The sequence below is a fragment of the Heptranchias perlo genome, chromosome 11 (genome assembly GCF_035084215.1).
Source record: "Heptranchias perlo isolate sHepPer1 chromosome 11, sHepPer1.hap1, whole genome shotgun sequence".
In the NCBI taxonomy this organism is placed as follows: domain Eukaryota; kingdom Metazoa; phylum Chordata; class Chondrichthyes; order Hexanchiformes; family Hexanchidae; genus Heptranchias; species Heptranchias perlo.
Genome location: NC_090335.1, coordinates 32,554,720 through 32,576,516, shown reverse-complemented (window position 1 = coordinate 32,576,516; position 21,797 = coordinate 32,554,720). Strand labels below are relative to the sequence as shown.

The 21,797-nt window shown below is 40.8% G+C and overlaps 1 protein-coding gene across 1 annotated transcript in view; it reads left to right on the top strand.

Moving 5' to 3' along the window:
* Window positions 1-21,797, top strand: part of LOC137326831 (interleukin-1 receptor accessory protein-like 1) — a 1,140,124-nt gene that overhangs the window by 1,087,202 nt on the left and 31,125 nt on the right. The window contains exons 6-7 of the mRNA XM_067992211.1: window positions 2,107-2,239; window positions 6,631-6,776. Coding sequence (XP_067848312.1) covers window positions 2,107-2,239; window positions 6,631-6,776 — 279 coding nt within the window. The remainder of the gene's footprint in view (window positions 1-2,106; window positions 2,240-6,630; window positions 6,777-21,797) is intronic.

The following is a 21,797-nucleotide window of genomic DNA, read 5'->3' as shown; positions in this document are numbered from 1 at the left end:
TGAATAGTTGAGGCCTCGGTACAGACCCTGTGGGGCATCGCTAGTCACTTCTTTTCAATTCAAGTCCATACCTATTATCCCTAATCTCTGCCTTCTACCGCCTAACCACTCTCCTAACCAGGTCAGTAATTTGCCTTCAATTCCATGAGCTTTAATTTTAACTGTGCCACATCACTCCACTGGCTCTGCATGAAAACAGACTGAAGGAGTGATATGACACTCTGGAAGCCCCTGACAACGCTGGCCCCCAAAGCAAAGATGGCAGCCATCTGAGCAGCGGTGTTAGCTGTCATGGAAGTTGTCAGAGCTGTCAGCTCTGTGTTCTGAACAGTCAGCTCATGTGTTCATAAAGCTGACTGTTCAGTCCATGTTGGACAGAATGGTCTCCATGCTCTGCGCAAAGTTGAACACAAGTTGGAGCTAGACTCCTCCATGCTTCGCAATGTTGTGTGCAAGGTCTTTGGCAGGCTGCTCAGGGCACCTAGAATTTCCTGGTGTACGCCCATCAGTAGTCTGGGCCCTCGAAGTTAGCCTCTGCAGCACAGCTAGTACGTGATCTCGCTGCCTTCCGGCGAGCTGGCACCTGTGGCGTCCTATCCCCCTGCCCTTGTTCCTGCGCACTTGTAGAGACCTGCCCTCTAGCCTAGCCTCTAACGTAAGCGTTAATCCAAATCTGTTCTCACCCAACATATTTGTACTTTCAATAGTGATTACTCATTAGGATTTGACCAGGGGATACTGAGGCCAATTGTAGGGCTGATACCACCATTTTTGCTGAGATAACCTAACTTAGTACAGACTGGGTATTGAATCTGAAACCTTCCTTGTTCCCGATGACTCGTTACTCACCGGGTTAACTCATTGAGCTGTCAGGAGAGTCCTGTCACTTGGATTTTAAGAAGCTTTTATGATTAGTTTTATTACCGTATCACACAAGCATGTGTTGTTATAGCCATACCTACTTGGGAGTGACGGAGATTAAGGAACTGATCAACCTCATGTGACAGGGATTTTGTAATCCATTTACGCTGTGGGTCTGTGAGTTACTCTTTTCACATCATCACTCAATGGATTATTTTCCAGATCCCACCATACTCTCAGTGGTAATTATGTATTTATGGTACAGAAAGAAAGAAAGATGTGCATTTATATAGTGCTGTTCACAACCTCAGGACATCCCAATGTGCTTTACAGCCAATGATGTACTTTTGAGGCGTAGTCACTCTTCTAATGTAGGAATAGAAAAATACCTGCAAAATTGCATTTTTTAAAATAGGAACATCACTAAAATCTTGAAAGATTTAATGCTGCTACAAAGAGCTGAGGCAGTTTTGTGATATGCTGAGGGTCCTGGTGCTGTGGAATCCATCTCATTTACATTGAGTGGTGGGTCCCTCAGCACTGAGAGAACCACAGAAACTAGTGTGCCCATTGTTTTGAAAGTTGCAAGCTTCATTTCTGGCTGCAGTCCTTTTCCAAATGGCGAGGTAAGGCCTCTGCAAGCCAACAAGTGGGGAATCATACTGTTGAACTATGCTTGGAGGCTGACCAACCAGACAAAATGACGGTCAACATTGTTTACATTGCCGCTCTGGCTCTGCTGATTCCAGCAGCCCAGGGTAAAATAACACCTCAAGAGAAGGTTTTCTGGACCTCCAAAAGCAGCAGTGTTTCCTCATTTACCTTAGCACTCTGCTGCCAAAGCTGGGGCTGCACTAGTCTGGTAAATGTAGCATTGAACATAAATAAAGGGGAAAATGTGTGAACTAATGAGGTTTGAATGTGATTGCTGGAGGTGCCTTAATAAAACCAAATTAAGTCATCTTTATACGGACACTGCTCCTTTACTGGTATATTCCTCTATATGGAGAGGGTCATTAAATATGTCAAAACAAGAGAAAGGATAGCATTTATTTCTAATACATTTCACTTGAGAAAGTGCCCTGGGACGCTTTTCTACATTAAAGGCAGTATATAAACGTAAGTTGTTGTTGGTATGGTAGTGACACTGAGCTCCAACTTTTGCTATCGGTAAAGATATAGAGAATTTCATAAATTCTATTTGTACCTAAAATCTCTTTTTTTCATTCTCTTCCTGTTCAACAGGCAACTTTGCTAATCTGACTTGCAGAGCCTTTTTTGGCTATGGTGGAGAGGTCAGCCCTGTAATATATTGGATGAAGGGAGAGAAGTTTATTGAAGACCTTGATGATAACCATGCCAGAGAAAGCGATATGAGGTAATTGGAACATTTATCATGTATCCTGTAACTAAATGTTAATGTGTTAGATATTGTTGAGCCCCCATACACCAGCAAGATGTCAAATGGTGTCATCAATGGTTGCAGACTCCAGCAAATGATATTTAAAAAAATTATTTGTTCTATCGATGCGGGCATCGCTGGCAGGGCCAGCATTTATTGTCCATCCCTAGTTGCCCTGTTAAGAGTCAACCACATTGGGACTGGCATCACATATAGGCCAGACCAGGGAAGGACAGCAGGTTTCCTTCCCTGAAGGGCATTATTGGGTTTTTACGACAGTCCGACAGCTTCATGGTCACTTTTACTGCCTTTTTTTATTTCCACAGATTTTTTAAACTGAATTCAAATTCTCAAACTGCCAATGTGGGATTTGAACTGTCTTCTCTGGATTATTGGTCCAGGCCTCTGGATTACTAGTCCAGTAAGATAACCACTACACTACCATACCCAAATATTGCAATGGCTGCATGCATGAATGAGTTAATGCCAATAATCTATAAAAAATGAACAAAAGTTACATTTTGGGCTGGAACTTGCTCCGAGCAGCGCTCACCACTCCATAGATTTATACTCACCTACAAACTTACCATAGTCTTTACTGCGGGAACTTCCTCTAATGCAAACCTGAAAAATCCCAACGTTAACTCCTGCGAAACTCGCACCCATGCGAGCGATGAGCGAATCGTTCTCTCCCCTCGACCAATCAGATTGCAGCATTGTTGACAAGCTGCAACGAGTCAAAACCAGGAAGTGAAAGCTACAACAGTGAATTCATTGTAAAAACAGTTAGAGACATGAAATAAAGAGAGGGTAAGAAATATTGGATTAAAAGACAGAGATAAAGAGACAGAAAGAAAAAGTAAAAAAAAAATGATTTTTTTTAAATGTTCAACAACTATTAAAATCGCAATGAATGAAACTCCACATCTTTTAAATTTAATTTTCAGTGCCAGAGAGATTGTTTGGCCGTCATTAAGACTTACTGTTTAAGCTTAGTTTAGACCTGATATATTTGAGTGTACCTGTTTTGTGGCGATATTTGTTAGTTTCCAGCTGGGCAGGAGAACAAGTTGGTGCTGGTCCGTTGCTTCTATTGATTCCAGCCGGTGATATCTCTTTATGCGAAGCTGTCAGATCGCCATCAAAAGGCTCCCCAAAGCCTTTCCATCATCTGCAAGACACAAGTCAGGAGTGTGATGGAATACTCTCCACTTGCCTGGATGACTGCAGCTCCAACAACACAAGAAGCTTGACACCATCCAGGACAAAGCAGCCCGCTTGATTGGCACCCCATCCACCACCCTACACATTCACTCCCTCCACCACCGGCGCACAGTGGTTGCACTGCAGCAACTTGCCAAGGCTTCTTCGACAGCACCTCCCAAACCCACAAACTCTACCACCTTGAAGGACAAGAGCAGCAGGCACATGGGAACAACACCACCTGCACGTTCCCCTCCAAGTCACACACTATCCCGACTTGGAAATATATCGTAAACAATTTTACAACACCAAGTTATAGTCCAGCAATTTTATTTTAAATTCACAAGCTTTCGGAGATTTTCTCCTTCCTCAGGTAAATGTTTCAAAATCTCCTTGAAGCCTACGCATTTATACATATTGAATAATACATGGTGTTTACAGACTGCCCCTGCAACTGCCCGTTGCCAAGGCAATCACCGTGTTCAGACAGAGAGGTGTCATCTGCAGAACCCCCGAATACACATTCAACAAAAAAACAAACAGGGAAAAAAAACAGAGAAAAAAAAACACAGAGAGAGGCAGAAACATCCGGAAGGCATGTTTTTTTTTCTCTGTTTTTTTTCCCTGTTTGTTTTTTTGTTGAATGTGTATTCGGGGGTTCTGCAGATGACACCTCTCTGTCTGAACACGGTGATTGCCTTGGCAACGGGCAGTTGCAGGGGCAGTCTGTAAACACCATGTATTATTCAATATGTATAAATGCGTAGGCTTCAAGGAGATCTTGAAACATTTACCTGAGGAAGGAGAAAATCTCCGAAAGCTTGTGAATTTAAAATAAAATTGCTGGACTATAACTTGGTGTTGTAAAATTGTTTACAATTGTCAACCCCAGTCCATCACCGGCATCTCCACACCTGGAAATATATCGGCATTCCTTCATCGTCGCTGGGTCAAAATCCTGGAACTCCCTACCTAACAGCACTGTGGGAGAACCTTCACCACATGGACTATAGCGGTTCAAGAAGGCGGCTCACCACCACCTTCTCAAGGGCAATTAGGGATGGCAATAAATGCTGGCCTTGCCAGCGATGCCCACATCCCATGAACGAATAAAAAAAACCAGGAAGATCAAGTTCCGGATTTCCATGTTTGACTACGCATGTGCGTTCGCTGGAACTTGCTCTTTGATTTTGCCACTAATAATGGTGAGCACTGTTAGGCTCACCATTATTTTGAAAGTAATTTCCGGCCCAATATGAAGAAAAAATATAATTTTGTAACCTGCAAGTGTGCCCACAATGCTGTTTGAATGAATATGTGAACATATGGCATTAGCTTCACTCTGTTCATATTGTGAAATTCAAAACCAGATAATGGCTGATAAAAGTTTGATGGGATGAAAAGCTACACATATCAAACCCAATCTTTTTGCATTAGATATCCTGAAATAAAATGTACTTTCGTTTTGAAAGTAGGGAGGCTGTAAATTTAATAAGAGAATGAACATAGTTTCTCAATTTAGTATCTGAATTTTAGAGTACCCTTTAGAAACATTTTTAATTTGTTTTATAGGATGCTGCACTGTGAATGATGAGCACCTGACCTTGATTTAGATTTTCCATGAAAGAATCTGTGCTAAAGGGGAACTGTTTGCATGAAATTTTTTTGGCAACTCCTTTTATCTTTCAAAAGAGCTGTACTTAAGAGACCTGTTTATGATTTCACCATCATGACATTGTGCAGAAGTAACACATAAGTGGGAATTTTAGCTGGGAGCGGGACTCGGGGGTGGGGGGGGGGGGGCGATGGTGATCAGAAAGAACGCCGAATGTGGCCAACATGGGCAACATGATGGCCACCCGAAACTGGCAGAAAGTGGTAGATGGATGGTGGGTGGGAGCAGAAGTTTGGGCAGCAGGATGCCGCCGGCATGAAGGTAAGTTGCATGCAGGGTGTCTCGGGAAGGTCACGCGGGGGTGTGGGGGGGAGGCCTAAACTTCCTTTGTGGGGCCCGGCGGTGCACTCCTGCTCCTCTTGGCCCCACAAGCAAAATATAAACTTTTACCTTAAATGACCTCTCGTAGTTCTGGACCCCCTTCTCACTGCCTTCACCTGGTGGGGAAGCCGCAGCAGCTTTCTTGCTCAGGCCAGAATTAAATTTGCATTCGGGGCCCAATGATGTCATCAGACCACGATTTGCTTATTTAAAGAAGGATCCCGCCAGCTTTAGGTGGCTACCTTTGCTGTCTGCCCAGAGAAGCTGACTAAAATCAGGATCACGTGAAGAATGCAGGAAATTGGTGGGTAAATCACCCAGAGTGCTTTAACTGCCCAACCGCCCAGTTTCCAGCGGGCGCATAGAGTTAAAATCACTCCCACAGATGCACTTCATATGCTGTGTTGTTTTAAACACAATAAGATTGGTCACTATTCATGATAATTTTGCCCCTTTTGAAATGAATCCACTGTAGGTCCTTCATTTGCTCAATAAACTTACATTTGCCAAATATCATCTAAACATGATAGCACTTGTCTGAAACTTGAAAATGCATCTTTTCAACTGTCAGATGAGAGGTTGAGTATGAACACACGGCTTTTGGGTCTTCTTTATGTAATCTGAAAGCACAATGACTGAAATGGTATAAGATCTTTTGTTGGCTAAAACATCATGATGGAGCTTGATGAAGTAAATCTTAATGATTGTCGCTTTTGATGGTGTCAAAAAAACACGGGAACATTTGGAAAAAGATAAATCACTTTCACAAAGAAAATCATAGGACTTTCGTGAAGGCCTGTAATTGTACAAATAAGTAAAAAAATATGGTTACTACCATTAACCACTAAATTCCCTTCCATCAGCTCAGAAGCAACGATGGGGCCCAGTTATGGTTAGTCTTTCCTAATTCAGTGTGTACCAGTCTATTTCATTTCTTAAAAGTAATACTTTCATGCACATAGTATGTGCCATGTATATGCACTTGATAGATTTTAGAAAGTGTGTAGGAATTTGTGAGGTTCATAGCCTATATTACGAACTCAAAAAGAACTTTGCACTTTAAATGGAAAATGTAGCTTTAAAAATGTGGAACCCAGTAGGTTGAACACTGCACAGAATGGCAGTGTGAGCTACAGTTTTAATTGGTTATTTTCATTCATTTTACCAGAATTCTCAGGGAGCATCTTGGTGAGAAAGAAGTTTCCATTTCTCTGCTAATTGACACCGTGCAGGATGGAGACCTGGGGAATTATTCTTGCTATGCTGAAAACGGGAATGGGCGCAGACAAGCAAGCATTCTTCTTCAGAAGAGAGGTAAACATTTCCCTCTGCATTGTTATTCATTTGTTTTGTTCCAGAGCACTCGTTAAGACAGTTGACCATCAAGAAAATAAAATTCAGTGCAGTTTAGACACATTTTTATATAATAAACCAAGATGCTTAATCCAGGTCATGCCTGTCCTGCCAGTGTGGGATTTATGGGACCAGGTTACTTAGATAAGAAAGCTGACAAAGGACTGCTCATGAATTGAAGGATGATTTCTAACTAAAAACACTAATTATTGAAATTACTAAAACCAGCAAAATTTCTCCTTTTAGATCTTATTTCAAATTTCCCCTTTCTCCTTATAAATCCTGATGTTTTTAGGTATTCAATTTACAGATTAGGTCAACGTGCCAAATTGCTCTGGATCAAGATTACTCAAATCATTGGTATATGTTTCTTCCCGAGACTGCAAAATTTTCATCAGTGGCCAGTAATTAATGATCATTTTATGCAGTTATACCTTAATATAAGTAAAATAAAAAACAGAATGATGTTCAGCAGTGATGCAAAGTTGAAGTTTGTATCACTGCTGAAGTTAGTCACATTCGCATCAGCCCAAAATGGTGTCAATAGAAAAATAGTTTATGTTCATGTCTGGATCTTATCGCTCAGTATAGTTTCAGGACTATGTTGATGTATGAAACAAAATTTAGTTCATTAATATAAACCCACATTTCCAAAATAAAAAAAGGGTAGAACTATTCCTTAATTTGTGGACCATTCTAGGTAATAAAATGGTAGCCTTGGTGTCTCCTAGTACCACAAAACATTTTGTAGCATAATTCAGGTATACAGTGCCACACAAGAAAACTACAGGCAATGCTAACAACGATAATATATCATCAGGTGAGACAGAGTTAATTGTTTAAGCAGAGGGAAGACAGTATGATGATCCAGAGGGGTAAGGGCCTATAAAATAAATGGACATGGCTCACTTGCTATTAAGTCATGGCAGAGTATGAAGTCATAATTTATCTTCAAACTCTCTCTCTCCTCACTCCATGAAGGATTTAAAACCATGGTAAAATTGACCTTTTGGTTTTATTTTGCCAATAAGAAATATAAATTTGATTTTAAAAACCTACATTGTTAAAAAGTTGAGTGAGTCCATTTCCCTTTCTAACAATCTGTTGGTTTGTGGGAATCATGTGACTCACACCTCCATTACTCTTAAAGTGGCTTGATTGATCCATAGGAATCATGTGGCTCATATGGGCAGGACTTGCTAGATTTCTTTTCTTCTAGCAATAGCATTCGATCTTGCACCGTCCCTTAGTCTCATACTTGCTTCAGTTTACTGGTCTGAGGTTGCAGCTGGATCATACAGGTGCCCTGGGCTCTCTCTAATCTCCCCATTCTATAATGATTTTGTTTTTAATGAAACATTTTGAATGTGGCATTTGGGCCCAGCATGAGCTGCAAGAGAAGAAACTCAGGCTGCTTGTACTCTCCACTCTGCTGCTAGCTGCCCAGCTAGTTGTTTCCCATCCTGGCCTTTCCCAACTCTTAACTCAGCCTCCCAAATGGGCCCAACTCGGGTGCTCCAATCCCCCTGTTGGCCCTGTCCCCATCATTCTCAGAATACTCCAATATCTAGAACTGCAAAGCGATGGGAAAATAGAATTGAGTCTGTTCAGTACTGATGGTAGGCCTGAGTGGATTTAGGCTGAAGTGGAGTCAGAGCAGGTCTGAGACTGGAGAGAGGACTGAGCAAGGTGGAGAGTGAGTGGGTTCAACGCTCAAATGGGGAAATTGCAGCCCCAAAGCTGGGGGGAGTAGTGAAGCTGGAGAATTCATATTGGCTGCCTAACCGTATGAAAACAGTATCCGTATCTGTATCTGTGTAATGTACTTCAGTTACTTGGATATTTCAAGTACTTGTATAAAGCTTTCCAGTCATTTGATGGCTCGAAGATACTTTGGTAGCATTTTGTCTGAGGATAGCTCAGGATTCAAACTGATATTCACTCTCCAAAAGCCGAGACAGTAGAATTTCAGAATTTTCATGGTGGGGGTTCTCCTAATCTCCTGCCGCAACATCAGAAATGGTGCAAATGGCTGTTCACACTGTTCCCCTGTGTTTTCCACTGATCTACCTCCGAAATAACAGCAGGAGATCGGGAGAAACCCCACCCCCCCCCCAACCTTGCATAAACTACAGGCACAGGTGTTCTGCAATAGCAGTGCTGTGTAAAGTGATGACTCACACTTTTGCAACAGTTCATAGCCAAACAACACAGAAACACACATATGGCGATGAGAAGGTAATAATCTAATTGGAGCATTCCAATGATGTCAAAAACCACAAGAGAAAAGCTTGAGAGCTTTATTACCATCTTCTGAACTCTGAAACTTGACTACAGGCTTCGTTATATGTTTTTCACCTCTGGCCCACGTAGAAAGCTGTGGGAGGCTCATTAGAATAGTTAACATTTGTAAACTACTTTTCCTGGAGGTTTTTTGTAAACATTTCTCTATTTGCTCTGCTGCTATTAGGATTGTACAAATATAGAGAGCTGTGGCCTAACTGAGCTAACGCCTTATGTGTCCCTGTGGAAGACGCACATTATCTAGATGCTAGAACTCGAGCAATTTGTTTTTCACAACCATAACTACTTGTGCAGACCTTGCTACCCAGGATGCTAATTTTTGTGTGCATGAGTTGAGCTCGGAGAAAAACTCCATTGGGCATAATTGGGCTGCCAAATGAAAAATACATGTGTCACATGGTAAATGTGCGAGAGTTGGAAAGTCTGCTAGTGTAATGGATGTACTTGACTAAAGTATTTCGATAGAGGTAGAAAAAACGCTTTTGTAATTCAGAATGCTTGTTGCAGGTCTGATTGGACAATGAAGCCATTCAGTCAGAACGATTTTTATCACAGTAGCAGTAATCAATGCACTGTCCCTAGAATGTTAATTGTATTATCAGGGGGATTCGGGGTTAGTTGTCTTTAAATGCTGCTCTGTGGAATGTGACTCCATGGCCTTCTTTACGTTTGTTCTGTTCTGACAATTGTGACTTCCCTGAAGGTTTGCTGCTCCCTAGTGTTATTTGCATGAAAAAAACCGTCTGTTACTTAACGCCCCAAGCAGTGCTGTTCTGTACAGTGTGATTTTAAATACAGTAATATGAGCCATGGATCTGTACTCAATCTTAATCACAACACTCCTGTACACTTTTCAGGTCCTGACCTTTGAATAACAAATTTTGGATCTGTCTCTTTCTTTCAAAGCTTTCAGGGTACTGTGACCTACAAAACGTTCCACTTGACTTTATGTGTCACTGGCATGCCTCCTTAAAAAGGAATTTTAATTACTGAAGAATTCTTCCCCTATGAGTATGTTCCCTGGTCTGTGACAAGTCAGTTAATCTCAGCAGAGGTGAGGGTTGGCTCAGTGCCTTTGCGTTAAGAAAGGGATAAAGTCAGACCTTGTTTGTCCAGTTATTCTGCTGATCTCTGCAATTGGGTACTATTTTTTTCTATTAGATATCCATCTATCTATTTGTTACATGTTGAATTCTGCACATGGGGTGCATATTTCATTGAACATTCATTGTAAGTGTTTACAGTTCCTCATGCTTTTGTATATGGCACTGTGATAGGTATTTTCAATGTTAAAGATAGGTGTCACACTATGTAACACACAATAGCTGCTATTTAATAGTAAGAGTATATCACCCTGTATTTGTCGAATCTGGCCAACGGGTTCTCAGAAATCACTCAAAATGTGTTCTAAAATTGTTTTTCTTTTCACCACTTTTTTTCCTTAGTAACTGAAATTTCTAATATCCAAAACAAGGGTATAAGTAAAAATGTTTAACAATTAAAATTGCATATCTGACAATAACAGGACTAAATTTATCAATTGAATTGTCTTTTATGTATTTTAATGCCTTCGTTAAAGTTTTTACTTGAAGGTCTCAGCTTCTGCCAGAAACCTGGTCTGGGACTTAATGACCCAGAATTTGTTGGAAAAATAACAGAGAGTTCATGCTGCACGCCGTTACTAGTGCATAAAAAAACCCCGCAATATAAGGGAAGGAAGAGATGCGGAGTGAGTTGTGAATCTCCACAAATTGCTGGACGATGTGCGCCGCTCTGCTGTTAGCCTCGCAAAAACGGGAGCTTGCCATCAACCTTCCAGTGAGTGTCGCGAAATTGCTGTGTTTGCGCCATAAGTACGAATTAAATTCACTGCAAAAAGTTAGGGCTGCTATTTCATGGCGTAAAGACCCTGTTAATGGGGTGATTTATGGTCCTGACATGCCACTCAACCTTGGCGGTCCAGAAAGGGAACAATTGAAACTGTGGAGTCTCACTCCTGCAGCTACTAAATTGTTCCTAGAAGTTTTTGTTTTAATTTTTAATTAATTTTTATCTTACTATCTTATCTTTTATCCTTTCTGTCTTTTTTCTCTCTGTTAATCCAATCTTTCTTTCCCTTTCTTTGTTTCTCTTTCTGTACTTAATTTGACTCTAATTCATCCTATTTCCTTCTCTGACGTTCACCCTGTTCCTTTCTCTATCCTTAAATTTTGTTGGTAATGGAGATAGATTATTGGCCCCATCATTCATCAAGGTCCCAGATGCCCCATTGATCTTGAACTTATCAATTCGCACTTCAAGCAATTTGCGGCGTAAAAATAATTGGAGCTGAAGGGTGAAGAAAAAAATCCAACTCACAGCACACGAGATGCCCCGCTCCAGCAAATTCTGGGCCAATATTTTTGCCCAAGGCTGTAACTCTGCAGCTAACTTTGAATTCTAAGGTCTGAGCATGAACAATGTATCTAATTTCTCAGGATGCATCATTACTGTTCAATCAGCTGTACTGATGGGATAACTTTCTTTATCTCCTAGTACTTTCTGCCCAATAGCATTTCTTCAAATAATTTTGAAAAACATGAGGGCAAATTTCAAAAGCTTTACTGACGTAGAATTTATTCTGAGTCATTTTCTTTTTTTAAGAAAGAGAGGCTATTTGTGCATGAGAGTGCAAGAGAGAGGAAAATGACAGTATTTCTTATGGCACACCTGCTATAGATTTTGTTTTGTGTTCTAGAAACTTTAAAGATATGTTAAACTGAGCAAGAGAGAGACTGAATTCAGAGAATGAATGAGAGCGAGAGATTAGGATCAGAGAGTGAGAGTGTCTTTCTTCACCTAGTGTTACTTTAATTTTCCAAAAAAAGTTGCATTTTGAAGCTGACTGATTGTCTCCACCTGACAGAAAAAGTCAGTATTAATTGCTTCACCTGTGAGATAGAGATTCTAATTTGTAACATCTATAAGACAGAGGATCAGAAAGAGAGGGAAGATAGGGAGAAATTCAATTTCTTTCCTCATTCTAATTTGATTTCTTTTTAAAAAAAAGTTGAAAGCAAACAAGGCTTCTTCAAGGGAAGAGTGGGAAGGGAGGGTAGGAAAGGGAGGGGAAGACAGAAACTGGTTGTGGGTAAAAGAGCTTCTGACATCTCATCACCCCTTTGGAGGGAGGAAGTAGGGGAGAGTGAATATAGGGATAAAGGTGAAGTGAATGACAGCAGAGCAAGGAAGATGGCTTGAGTGGTTAGTTCAAAAAGGAAGAGAAGTGATATGAGTGAGAGGGTGGTAAGAAGGAGAATAGTTAGTGGGAAGGTGAAGGAATAAGGGACGTGATGGGGGAGAGTGTGGAGAAGCCTGAGTGATTGGGGGAGGGGATGTGAAGGGAGCTACTGAGGACCACATTTTCCCTGCAATCCCCACCCCAGATGCAGTCTGAAGCCATTGGTAGCTTCTTTCCTTGTCATTCCACATTATATCACCCCACACCTCCCACTCGAAAGGAATGAAACACAAGACAGAGAGAGAAGCAGATGAGGACAAAGCGATAAGCAAAAAGAAAAGCTAGTGTGAGATAAGCAGCATAGAAAAGAAAGAGACAGAGATAAATAGCAATGCAAAGACATCAGAGACGGGTAAGAGAATGACCATGTTCTCTGATTTGGCAGGCACAATGCCACGAGAGTTTGACTAGAATATTATTAAATTGTTGTGTGTGGCATGCCCTATTGTAAACTGCTATATAAACATTTTAGTGGGAATTCCAATGTTAAAACATGTACCTGTTATACTTACCAGTAACAATTGATTGTAATGCTACTAGATGCCACTCGAATGGGAATTGCACTGTTAATATCTCCACTAACATGTAATGGATCTCTGTCACACCAGCAGATGGCACTGTAGAGTCCCCCAACTCTTTGCAAAGCTTTCTTTGCTCAGTTCCTTCCTCTGTAGTTGTGAGTACAAATTGTGGTTCCAGCTCTGGCCAAATCTCCTGCTTTTGTATATTAATAAAAATTAAAAGAGTAATCAATAAAGGAGAGTGCAAACTGTACAAAATATTCCAAAACTTTCTTTAAAAGCATTTTGCAACTATTTGGAGATACTCATTGTTATACAGTACTTTTGTCCACCTGGTGGACCCACTATTTTAGATCTCAACCCTCCTGCTGAGCTGCTTCAGTGACATAGGTTATGGGTGCACCTTGTTGATTCTGTTGCTTTTCATCTGTACTGTTGCTTTTGACAATCCAGAGCTACCTACTCCAGGAAAACCATTAGTAGTTAAATATTACGCTGGCCAACCAGAACTCAGCATAGAACCCAATATCACAATATCATTAGTACTCTGTGCACATACGAAATATGGGCTTTTAGATGACACTGTAAACCACAGAAATCATGGTGGTTTATGAATGCCATTAAACCCAAGACAGTGCACATATGCTTAAAGCAAATCTCTTCCTTTTATAGTACACCACAATTTTTTTTATCTACTGTGTAACGTATATGATGTGCGTTCTACTCCAATTCTTTATTGAACTTCAATTTCTCCTATGTTTTCTTTGCAGTAACTTTCAAACCACTCCCCCCTCATGGGCCTCTTAGCTCTCAGCTCCACTAAATGGTGGCTCATGCATTACTTCCTTCTGGCCTTTCTGAACTCTCTGCTGCTATACTGCTTAACATGGGCCTCCCTCTGCTTCCCACTACCAAGCTCCCCATTTGCTGACTTGTTTATCAGTCTGTGCAAATCCCACTTTTGCTTCATCTGCTGTAGCTTCCTAATCCTCCCAGCACTCAACCCCTCCAAATTACCACTCCCCGTTCCCCACTCCAACTCCACCTGATGCCAACAAACCTTCCCTCCATCATGAGGTCAGGAGCGGGGCTGTTCACTGATGATTCTACAACTCCATTTACACCTCCTCTGATAACGGAACAGCCCATGCCAGCCTACAACAGAACCTGGACAATATGCAGACTTGAGCTGATAAGTGGTAGGTAGCACTATGCTCCTACCACAGCTACGGTCATAGTGCTCTGAAAGGGCAGAGGAATTTTTTCCTTGAGAATGTATTTCATAACAGTCCAAAAAAAATGATGCCTGAATTTACTTGCTTTCCTTTTCACTTTCATAAGCCACCATTACAATATTTCACATCCAATTACTTAATATTGTCAACTGACTGTGAGCTTCCCTGCAGTTGTATAAAAATATATACCCAGTGCACATTTCCTGTCCATCACACTTCTTTGTTACACTTCAATGTCAGACTCAATATTCTGTGTCACTGAAAATTGTAAAGCAACAAATGATGTCAGCAGACTCAAATTGATCTTTTATGAAGTCACCCAGTGTTTACTTAATAGCATTAGGTTTGTAGCGTTAAGGGGATGCACATTTACACTTTACATGTTCCTAAAATTATAAAACAATGCACATTGAATTATCAGGAGCAGCAACATGGGAGGTCTGCATAACTAGTAAATGGGGAGGAGGGCTCAGGTGGAAAACGTACTATTAATAATAATTCTAAAACAAACAAGAAGAGAGTAGAGTGCTTTGGGCACTACAGGTAAAGGGAAAACTAAAAGATGTAAAGTAATTAAATTAGGAGAGAGAGATAAGAAATGTGTGAGAAAAACAATATTAGAGCAGAAGGACAGGTTAGGGTTTGTGGCCCAAATAAGCGTTCTTTGCACAAACGCACAGAGTATAAGGAACAAACTGAATGAATTGCAGGCACAAATTCAACTTAGAGGCTACGACATGATAGCCATTACTGAGACATGGCTGCAAGACGGTCAGGACTGGGAACTGAATATATCAGATTATAAGATCTACAGGCAGGATAGGGAAACTGGTAGAGGGGGAGGAGTAGCCCTAGTGATTAAGGATGAAATTACTTCAATGATGAGAGAGGATATAACGAGAGGTGAGCAGGCAATGGAGACTTTCTGGGTAGAATTAAGAAATAGAAAAGGATTTAAGACTGTAATGGGAGTTGTGTATAGGCCCCCTGGTAGCAGCTGTGAAGTGGAAGAATGTATAAATTCAGAGATTAGACAAGCATGTAGCAAAGGCAGAGTGGTTTTAATGGGGGATTTTAACTTGCATATAGTTTGGGATAAACAGACAAGCTCATGTTAGAAAGGTAGCAAATTTCCTGAACGTATTCAGGACAACTTTCTACAACAATATTTCCTAGAACCAACAAGGGAGCAGGCCACGTTAGATTTAATAACGATAATGAGCCAGATTTAGTTAACAGCCTAACGGTGCGTGAACATTAATCTTATAGCGATCATAATATGATCGAGTTCAACGTTGTGTTTGAAAGGGAGAAACTCGAATCAGCTACTAAGATTCTAAATTTAGGTAAGGCCAACTTCAATGGGATGAGAAAGAGACTGTCCACAGTAAACTGGGCAAATCTGTTAATGGGTAAAACGACAGAGACCAGTGGGAGATGTTAAAAAAATAATTTTAACGTGATACAGAACCAGTTTATACCCCTAAGGGGTAAGAGCTCTACTTGCCAAAAAAAAAGCCATGATCAACAAAAGAGGTAAGGGGCAACATAAAACTAAAAGAAAAAGCATACAAAAATACAAAAAATAGCACAGATCCTGGCAACTGGGAGAGATACAAAGAACAGCAAAGGGTGACAAAACAGATAGGAAGAGCTACAAAAAGGGAGTATGAAAAGAAACTTGCAACAGATATCAAAATCAGTACAAAAAAATTTACAATTATAATAGGAAAAAGAGGGTGGTGAAGAGCAATGTGGGCCCTTTAAAAACTGATAACAGTGATATTGTAAATGAAAATAGGGAAATGGCGGACATGTTAAATAATTACTTTGTATCAGTATTTACAGTAGAGGAAGAGGATAGCATGCCCAACACCCCAAGGAAACTAATTTTAAATCAGGGACGGGGACTCACCATAATTAACGTAAGCAAATTAACATTAATGAAGAAAATAATGGCACTAAAGAGTGACAAATCCCCAGGTCCAGATGGTTTCCATCCCAGGGTTTTAAAGGAAGTAGGTGAGAACATTGCAGAAGCCCTAACTATAATCTTTCAAAGTTCTCTCGATTCAGGAACCATTCCTTCAAAATGGAAAATTGCACATGTCACTCCGCTATTTAAGAAAGGTGAGTGAGGAAAACCAGGGAATTATAGACCAGTTAGCCCAACATCTGTTGTTAGAAAATTACTAGAGTCTATAATTAAGGATAAAGTGACTAAACACCTTGAAAATTTTCAGCTGATCAGAGGGAGCCAGCATGGATTTGTGAAGGGTGGGTCATGCCTTACGAACCTGATTGAATTTTTTGAAGAGATGACTAAAGTAGTGGACAGGGCAATGTCTATGAATGTTGTTTATATGGACTTCAAGAAGTCATTCGATAAAGTCCCTCATAAGAGAAAGTTAGCTAAAATTGAAGCTCATGGAATTGAGGGCAAATTATTGACCTGGTTAGGAAATTGGCTGAGCGGCAGGAGACAGAAAGCAGGGATAGTGGGCAGGGACTCAAATTGGCAGGATGTGACTAGCGGTGTCCCACAGGGATCCGTGATGGGGCCTCAACTATCCACTGTATTTATTAATGACTTAGATGATGGGATAGAGAGCCACATATCCAAGTTTGCCGATGACACAAAGATAGGCAGCATTGTAAGCAGTGTAAATGGAAGCATAGAATCACAGAGAGACATTAATAGATTAAATGAATGGCCAAAACTGTGACAAATGGATTTCAATGTAGGCAAGTGTGAGGTCATCCACTTTGGACCTAAAAAGATAGATCAGAGTACTTTCTAAATGGTGAAAAGCTCGAAACAGTGGAGGTCCAAAAAGACTTGGGGTCCATGTACATAGATCATTAAAATGTCATGGATAGGTTCAGAAAATAATCAAAAAGGCTAATGGAATGCTGGCCTTTACATCTAGAGGACTAGAATACAAGGGGCTAGAAGTTATGCTACAGCTATACAAAGCCCTGGTTAGACCACACTTGGAGAACTGTGTTCAGTTCTGGGCACCGGACCTTATTGGCCATGGACAGAGTGCAGCGTAGATTTACTAGAATGATACCTGGACTCCAAGGGTTAAATTACGAGGCGAGATTACACAAACTAGGGTTGTATTCCCTGGAATTTAGAAGATTAAGGGTTGATTTGATCGAAGTTTTCAAGATATTATGGAGAACTGTTAGAGTAGATAGAGAGAAACTATTTCCGCTGGTTGGGGAGTCTAGGACTAGGGAACACAGCCTAAAAATTAGAGCCAGGACTTTCAGGAGTGAAGTTAGGAAACACTTCTACATGCAAAGGATGGTAGAAGTTTGGAACTCTCTTCTGCAAATGGCAGTTGATGCTAGCTCAATTGTTAATTTTAAATCTGAGATTGATAGATTTTTGTTAACCAAAGGTATTAAGGGATATGGGGCTAAGGCGGGTCTATGGAGTTAGGTCACAGATTAGCCATGATCTCATTGAATGGCAGAACAGGCTCGAGGGGCTAAATGGCCTACTCCTGTTCTTATTTTCCTATATCTAGTATGAGTTTTGTTTAATCTAAATGCAACTTTCTGTGTCATATTTTTGAAAGAAGTACAATAATGAAAGAAGGCATAGCAGGGTAATGAAGATTATTCTTTATTCTGGTTTACAATCAACTGCCTTGTTTCTTCTGCGTTGCCACACAACAATTCTGTGCTGACTAAAGAATATCAGGCATTGGGTAGATTTTCTCTCCGTGCAGTTTTTGGTCGACTGGCTGGTGGAGACGGCAGCCGGCAGCCCAATGGTACCAAAAGGATGTCCACTCCATTTCGAGAGCGGCCTCATTAACATATGGTCGGTGGGCTTTGGGCATAAAATGAGCATCCCAGGGCAACCCGCTGGCTCCAGGCAGCCACAATATCGGTCAGTCCAGCTGGCCTCCAGGCTTGGAAAAAGGTAGTTCCAGAGAGGGGCCTGTTCTCAGGAGGGGGCGACCCAGTTTGGCAGTGGCCCAGGTTGTTTTTGTGGACCCCAGAGAAACACTCTTAACTATCCAATCATAGTCACAGCATCTCTAGCAATGGCTTATCTTTTCACCTCACACTGTCACCTCTGGAGTCCTCCCAGGATCCATCACTTTGGCCTTCTCCTATTCCTCATCTACACGATGCCCCTTGGCGACATCATCCACAGACGTGGGGACATCTTTAATATGTGCACGAATGACACCAAGCTCTAGTTCTGCACCACCTTTCTCAACCCCTCCATTGCCTCGATCCTGTCCGACATCCAGTCTTGGATGAGCCATTACTTGCTCCAGCGAAACATTGGGAAGACCAAATCAACCATCGTCAGCCCCCTACCACAAACTCCGTATCCTCACCACTAACTCATCCTGCTTCCTGGCCACTCTTTCAGACTGAACTGGACTGTTTGCAATCTCGTCATCTAGTTCGACTCCGAGTTAGCTTCCGACCCTAGATCCTCTCCATCACAAAAATTACCTCCGTAAAATTGTACACCTCAGCCCATCCGCTGCTGAAACTACCATCCATGACTTTGTCACCTCCAGACTCGATTACTCCAATGCTGATCTAGCCTGCCTCCTATCTTTCACCCTCCACAAATTTCAGTGCATCCAATACTCTGCTGCCATATCCGATCCCACACCCAAGTCATGCTTAATCAAAACACCTGTTCTCACTGACCTACATTAGTTTACATTCCCCCAGTACCTCAAATGTAATATTCTCATTCTTGTATTTAAATCCCTCCATGGCCTGTCCCTCGCTATCTCTGTAGCTTTCTCCAGCCCTAGAACTACGCCCCCCCCGCCCCTCCCCCCACCCCAAGCTCTCCATTCCTCTGAAGCTGGCTTCTTAAGCATCACCTCTGTTGATGTGCTTTCATCCCTTCATTAGTGACTGAGCCTAGGTCTCTGGAATTCCTTCCTTAAACCACTATGCCTCTCCACCTTCTTCCTCTCAGACCCTCGTTAAAACCCACCTCTTTGGCATTTCTGTTCCTACAGCAGAATTCTGCCCAAGAAGGAACATAATTTCTGGGCTCAAATCTTTTACTGAACTCTTATTATTTCGTCATGACAGTTTAGTAAAAGAATTTCCTTTAACAACATACAGAGAAAAATATACCCCAATGTGTCCACGTTAAAGGAGAAGAGGGAAGGGGAGCACTTTAAGTACACAATGTATTTTTTTAAGTTTCTAATATATCTTCAATTTCCTGACTCATTTAGCCTCTCTTGGAGTTGCTATTTTAGGGTGCTGATCACACCTGGAGCAGTTCTGATGATATATGTTGCCGAGGTGGCCTGTTTGAATCCCAAAGTGGCTCCATTGATTTACACAGAGGTCAGTACTGCTTCTGTGGTGATCTGAATGCAGCTGAGCCACAAAACTTTCGCAACATCTGAGCACACAGATGTTGCGAAAGTTTTGTTACTATGCAGGAAAGGCTCATATGGCTCCAGATTCCAGGCTGCTCTCAAGCGCTAGCTGCCTGTATAATTGATGCTGCTCCAATATGCAGATAGTCTCCTTCATAATATAATCATCCGAAGTGAATGGAGACCTGACAATGGCCCTCTCCTTGGGAGGCGGAATACATCAGTAAATCCAAGATACCTAAAAGGAATGAGATGCTTCTCAAAAAAAAATGTACAAGACTATTTTGTACTGGAAATATTTCATGAGCCTTTAAAATGTGCCTTGTGAAATCGATGTATACACAGTTTGGTTAGAATTAAATTCCTGATATAAGCAAAATTATGCACAGTCTCAATTTATTGCTGACATACTAAATACCAGAACAGAATACCGAACCGTTCTTATTAGAACTTAGTTTTCTTGGCTGCCCTGATCTATTGTATATACCAGGCCAATAGATTGCATTTTTCTGTATATGTAAATATTATTACTAATGTGAAATATGATTACCTATTTTCTGTCGGTGTAGGAATAACAATTATTCAGTACCGGGGATGTATGGATATGTTAAAATTGGTTTATTCAATAATCACATAACAGAGTTGTGGAAATTATTCAGTGTTTTGCAGCTACATTGAAATGTAATTACTCACTGCAGCATTATAAAAGATTAGTTCAGTGGAAGCAAGTATGGTATTCACATGACAAGTGATTATCTAATGCCCCAAATTCCTGGATTGGGGGAGGTTGAAAATGACAATTGTGTCTGCACTTGGGGATAGGCTTTAGATCCAGTGGATTTCCAGCTCATTCGCAGTCCATCATAAAATTTGGTGGAGTTGATCGCAGGCTGAAGAAACGGCCACCCTCTGAAGGGCCCCGCCATGTAAATGGCAGATTTAGGATACGTTGACATAATTCTTCTTAAATTCCACACAGTGCATCAGATTATATATATTAAAGGATCAATTATTGTTATGTCCTTTTCAAATTTTTTTAAAGGTTTATTTTAGTGTATGTGAGCTGCAAAACAATCTGTCCTGGTATTAATTTGTTAATAACTGTGCCGTACTTCATGGCTGGAAGGTCACGTGTAATGACAATAACTGTATAGTGCTTTTTACTACTTAAGAGAATACATTTCAAAAGGCCATGTTCTTGACAAACCACAAATTATTTTCATGTAGTTTTAAATGCTGCAGATTACGATGTGAATGAATCAATGCCTCCTCTATCCTAACCAGTGTTTCCTGGTCAGTAAGCACCGTTTTTTCTAACTATAAATGCCATTTCTATGTAAAAATTATTACAAATATTGCATGCATCCCTGTACTTCATTTACAGCCCTCATCTCTGGCTGGCTGATTATGACACTGCTGCTATTACCATAGACCTAATAATACGCTTCCTCTTAAGCAACTGTCACTTGGCCGGGCTGCCGGACAATAGAAGGCAATGATCAGTTATCTGCTTTCTTATAATAGGATAAGTGATGTCACTAAGGACAGGGCTGTTGCCAGACAGATGGAATCTGGCTGCATGTGTATAGTGGGTAACATTTCCTGAGGCATTGAGCTGTTTGGCAATGACTCCAATCCATCATTTAAATGTATGGAACTTCTTCATATTTGTTTAGTTTTGTAACAAGAGGGACCTTTTATGCTTAAACATAAGATGATGGCATTGACAAATGGTGATAATTTGTCCTTCTGAACACACACTGCAGCATTTGTTTGATGAATGATTTATCGCAGAATGATGGGAAGCCTTGTCAGTTCTTATTGATAAGTAATCAAGATAGAGTTTCTGGAGTCCATAAACAATTTCCTCAGATTGTATCTGCTCTTTTCACACATGGGTAGCAAACAGCAGCTCAAGATCATAACACATTATTACATTTCAAGATGTGCTTAGACCTACTGTCACTATTACAATTTAGTATGATAAGCAATGTTACTGTTCATTGCCAATAAAAATAATTTCCTTCAGCTCGACTCGGAAATTCCATATACAATATTTAGAAGAAATATAAAAATTTAAATCTCTATAGGGTTCTGCCAGAATCTTAAAGGGGAAATGTCATCATCACTTGAAAAAATATCTGCACAAATACATAAATCAGTTTCAGCCTGGCAATTGCAATATTATAGTACAATCATTTGAACCTGTTCATGTCAAATCCCTCTGCTATTTTAATGGAAGCAATGGGTTA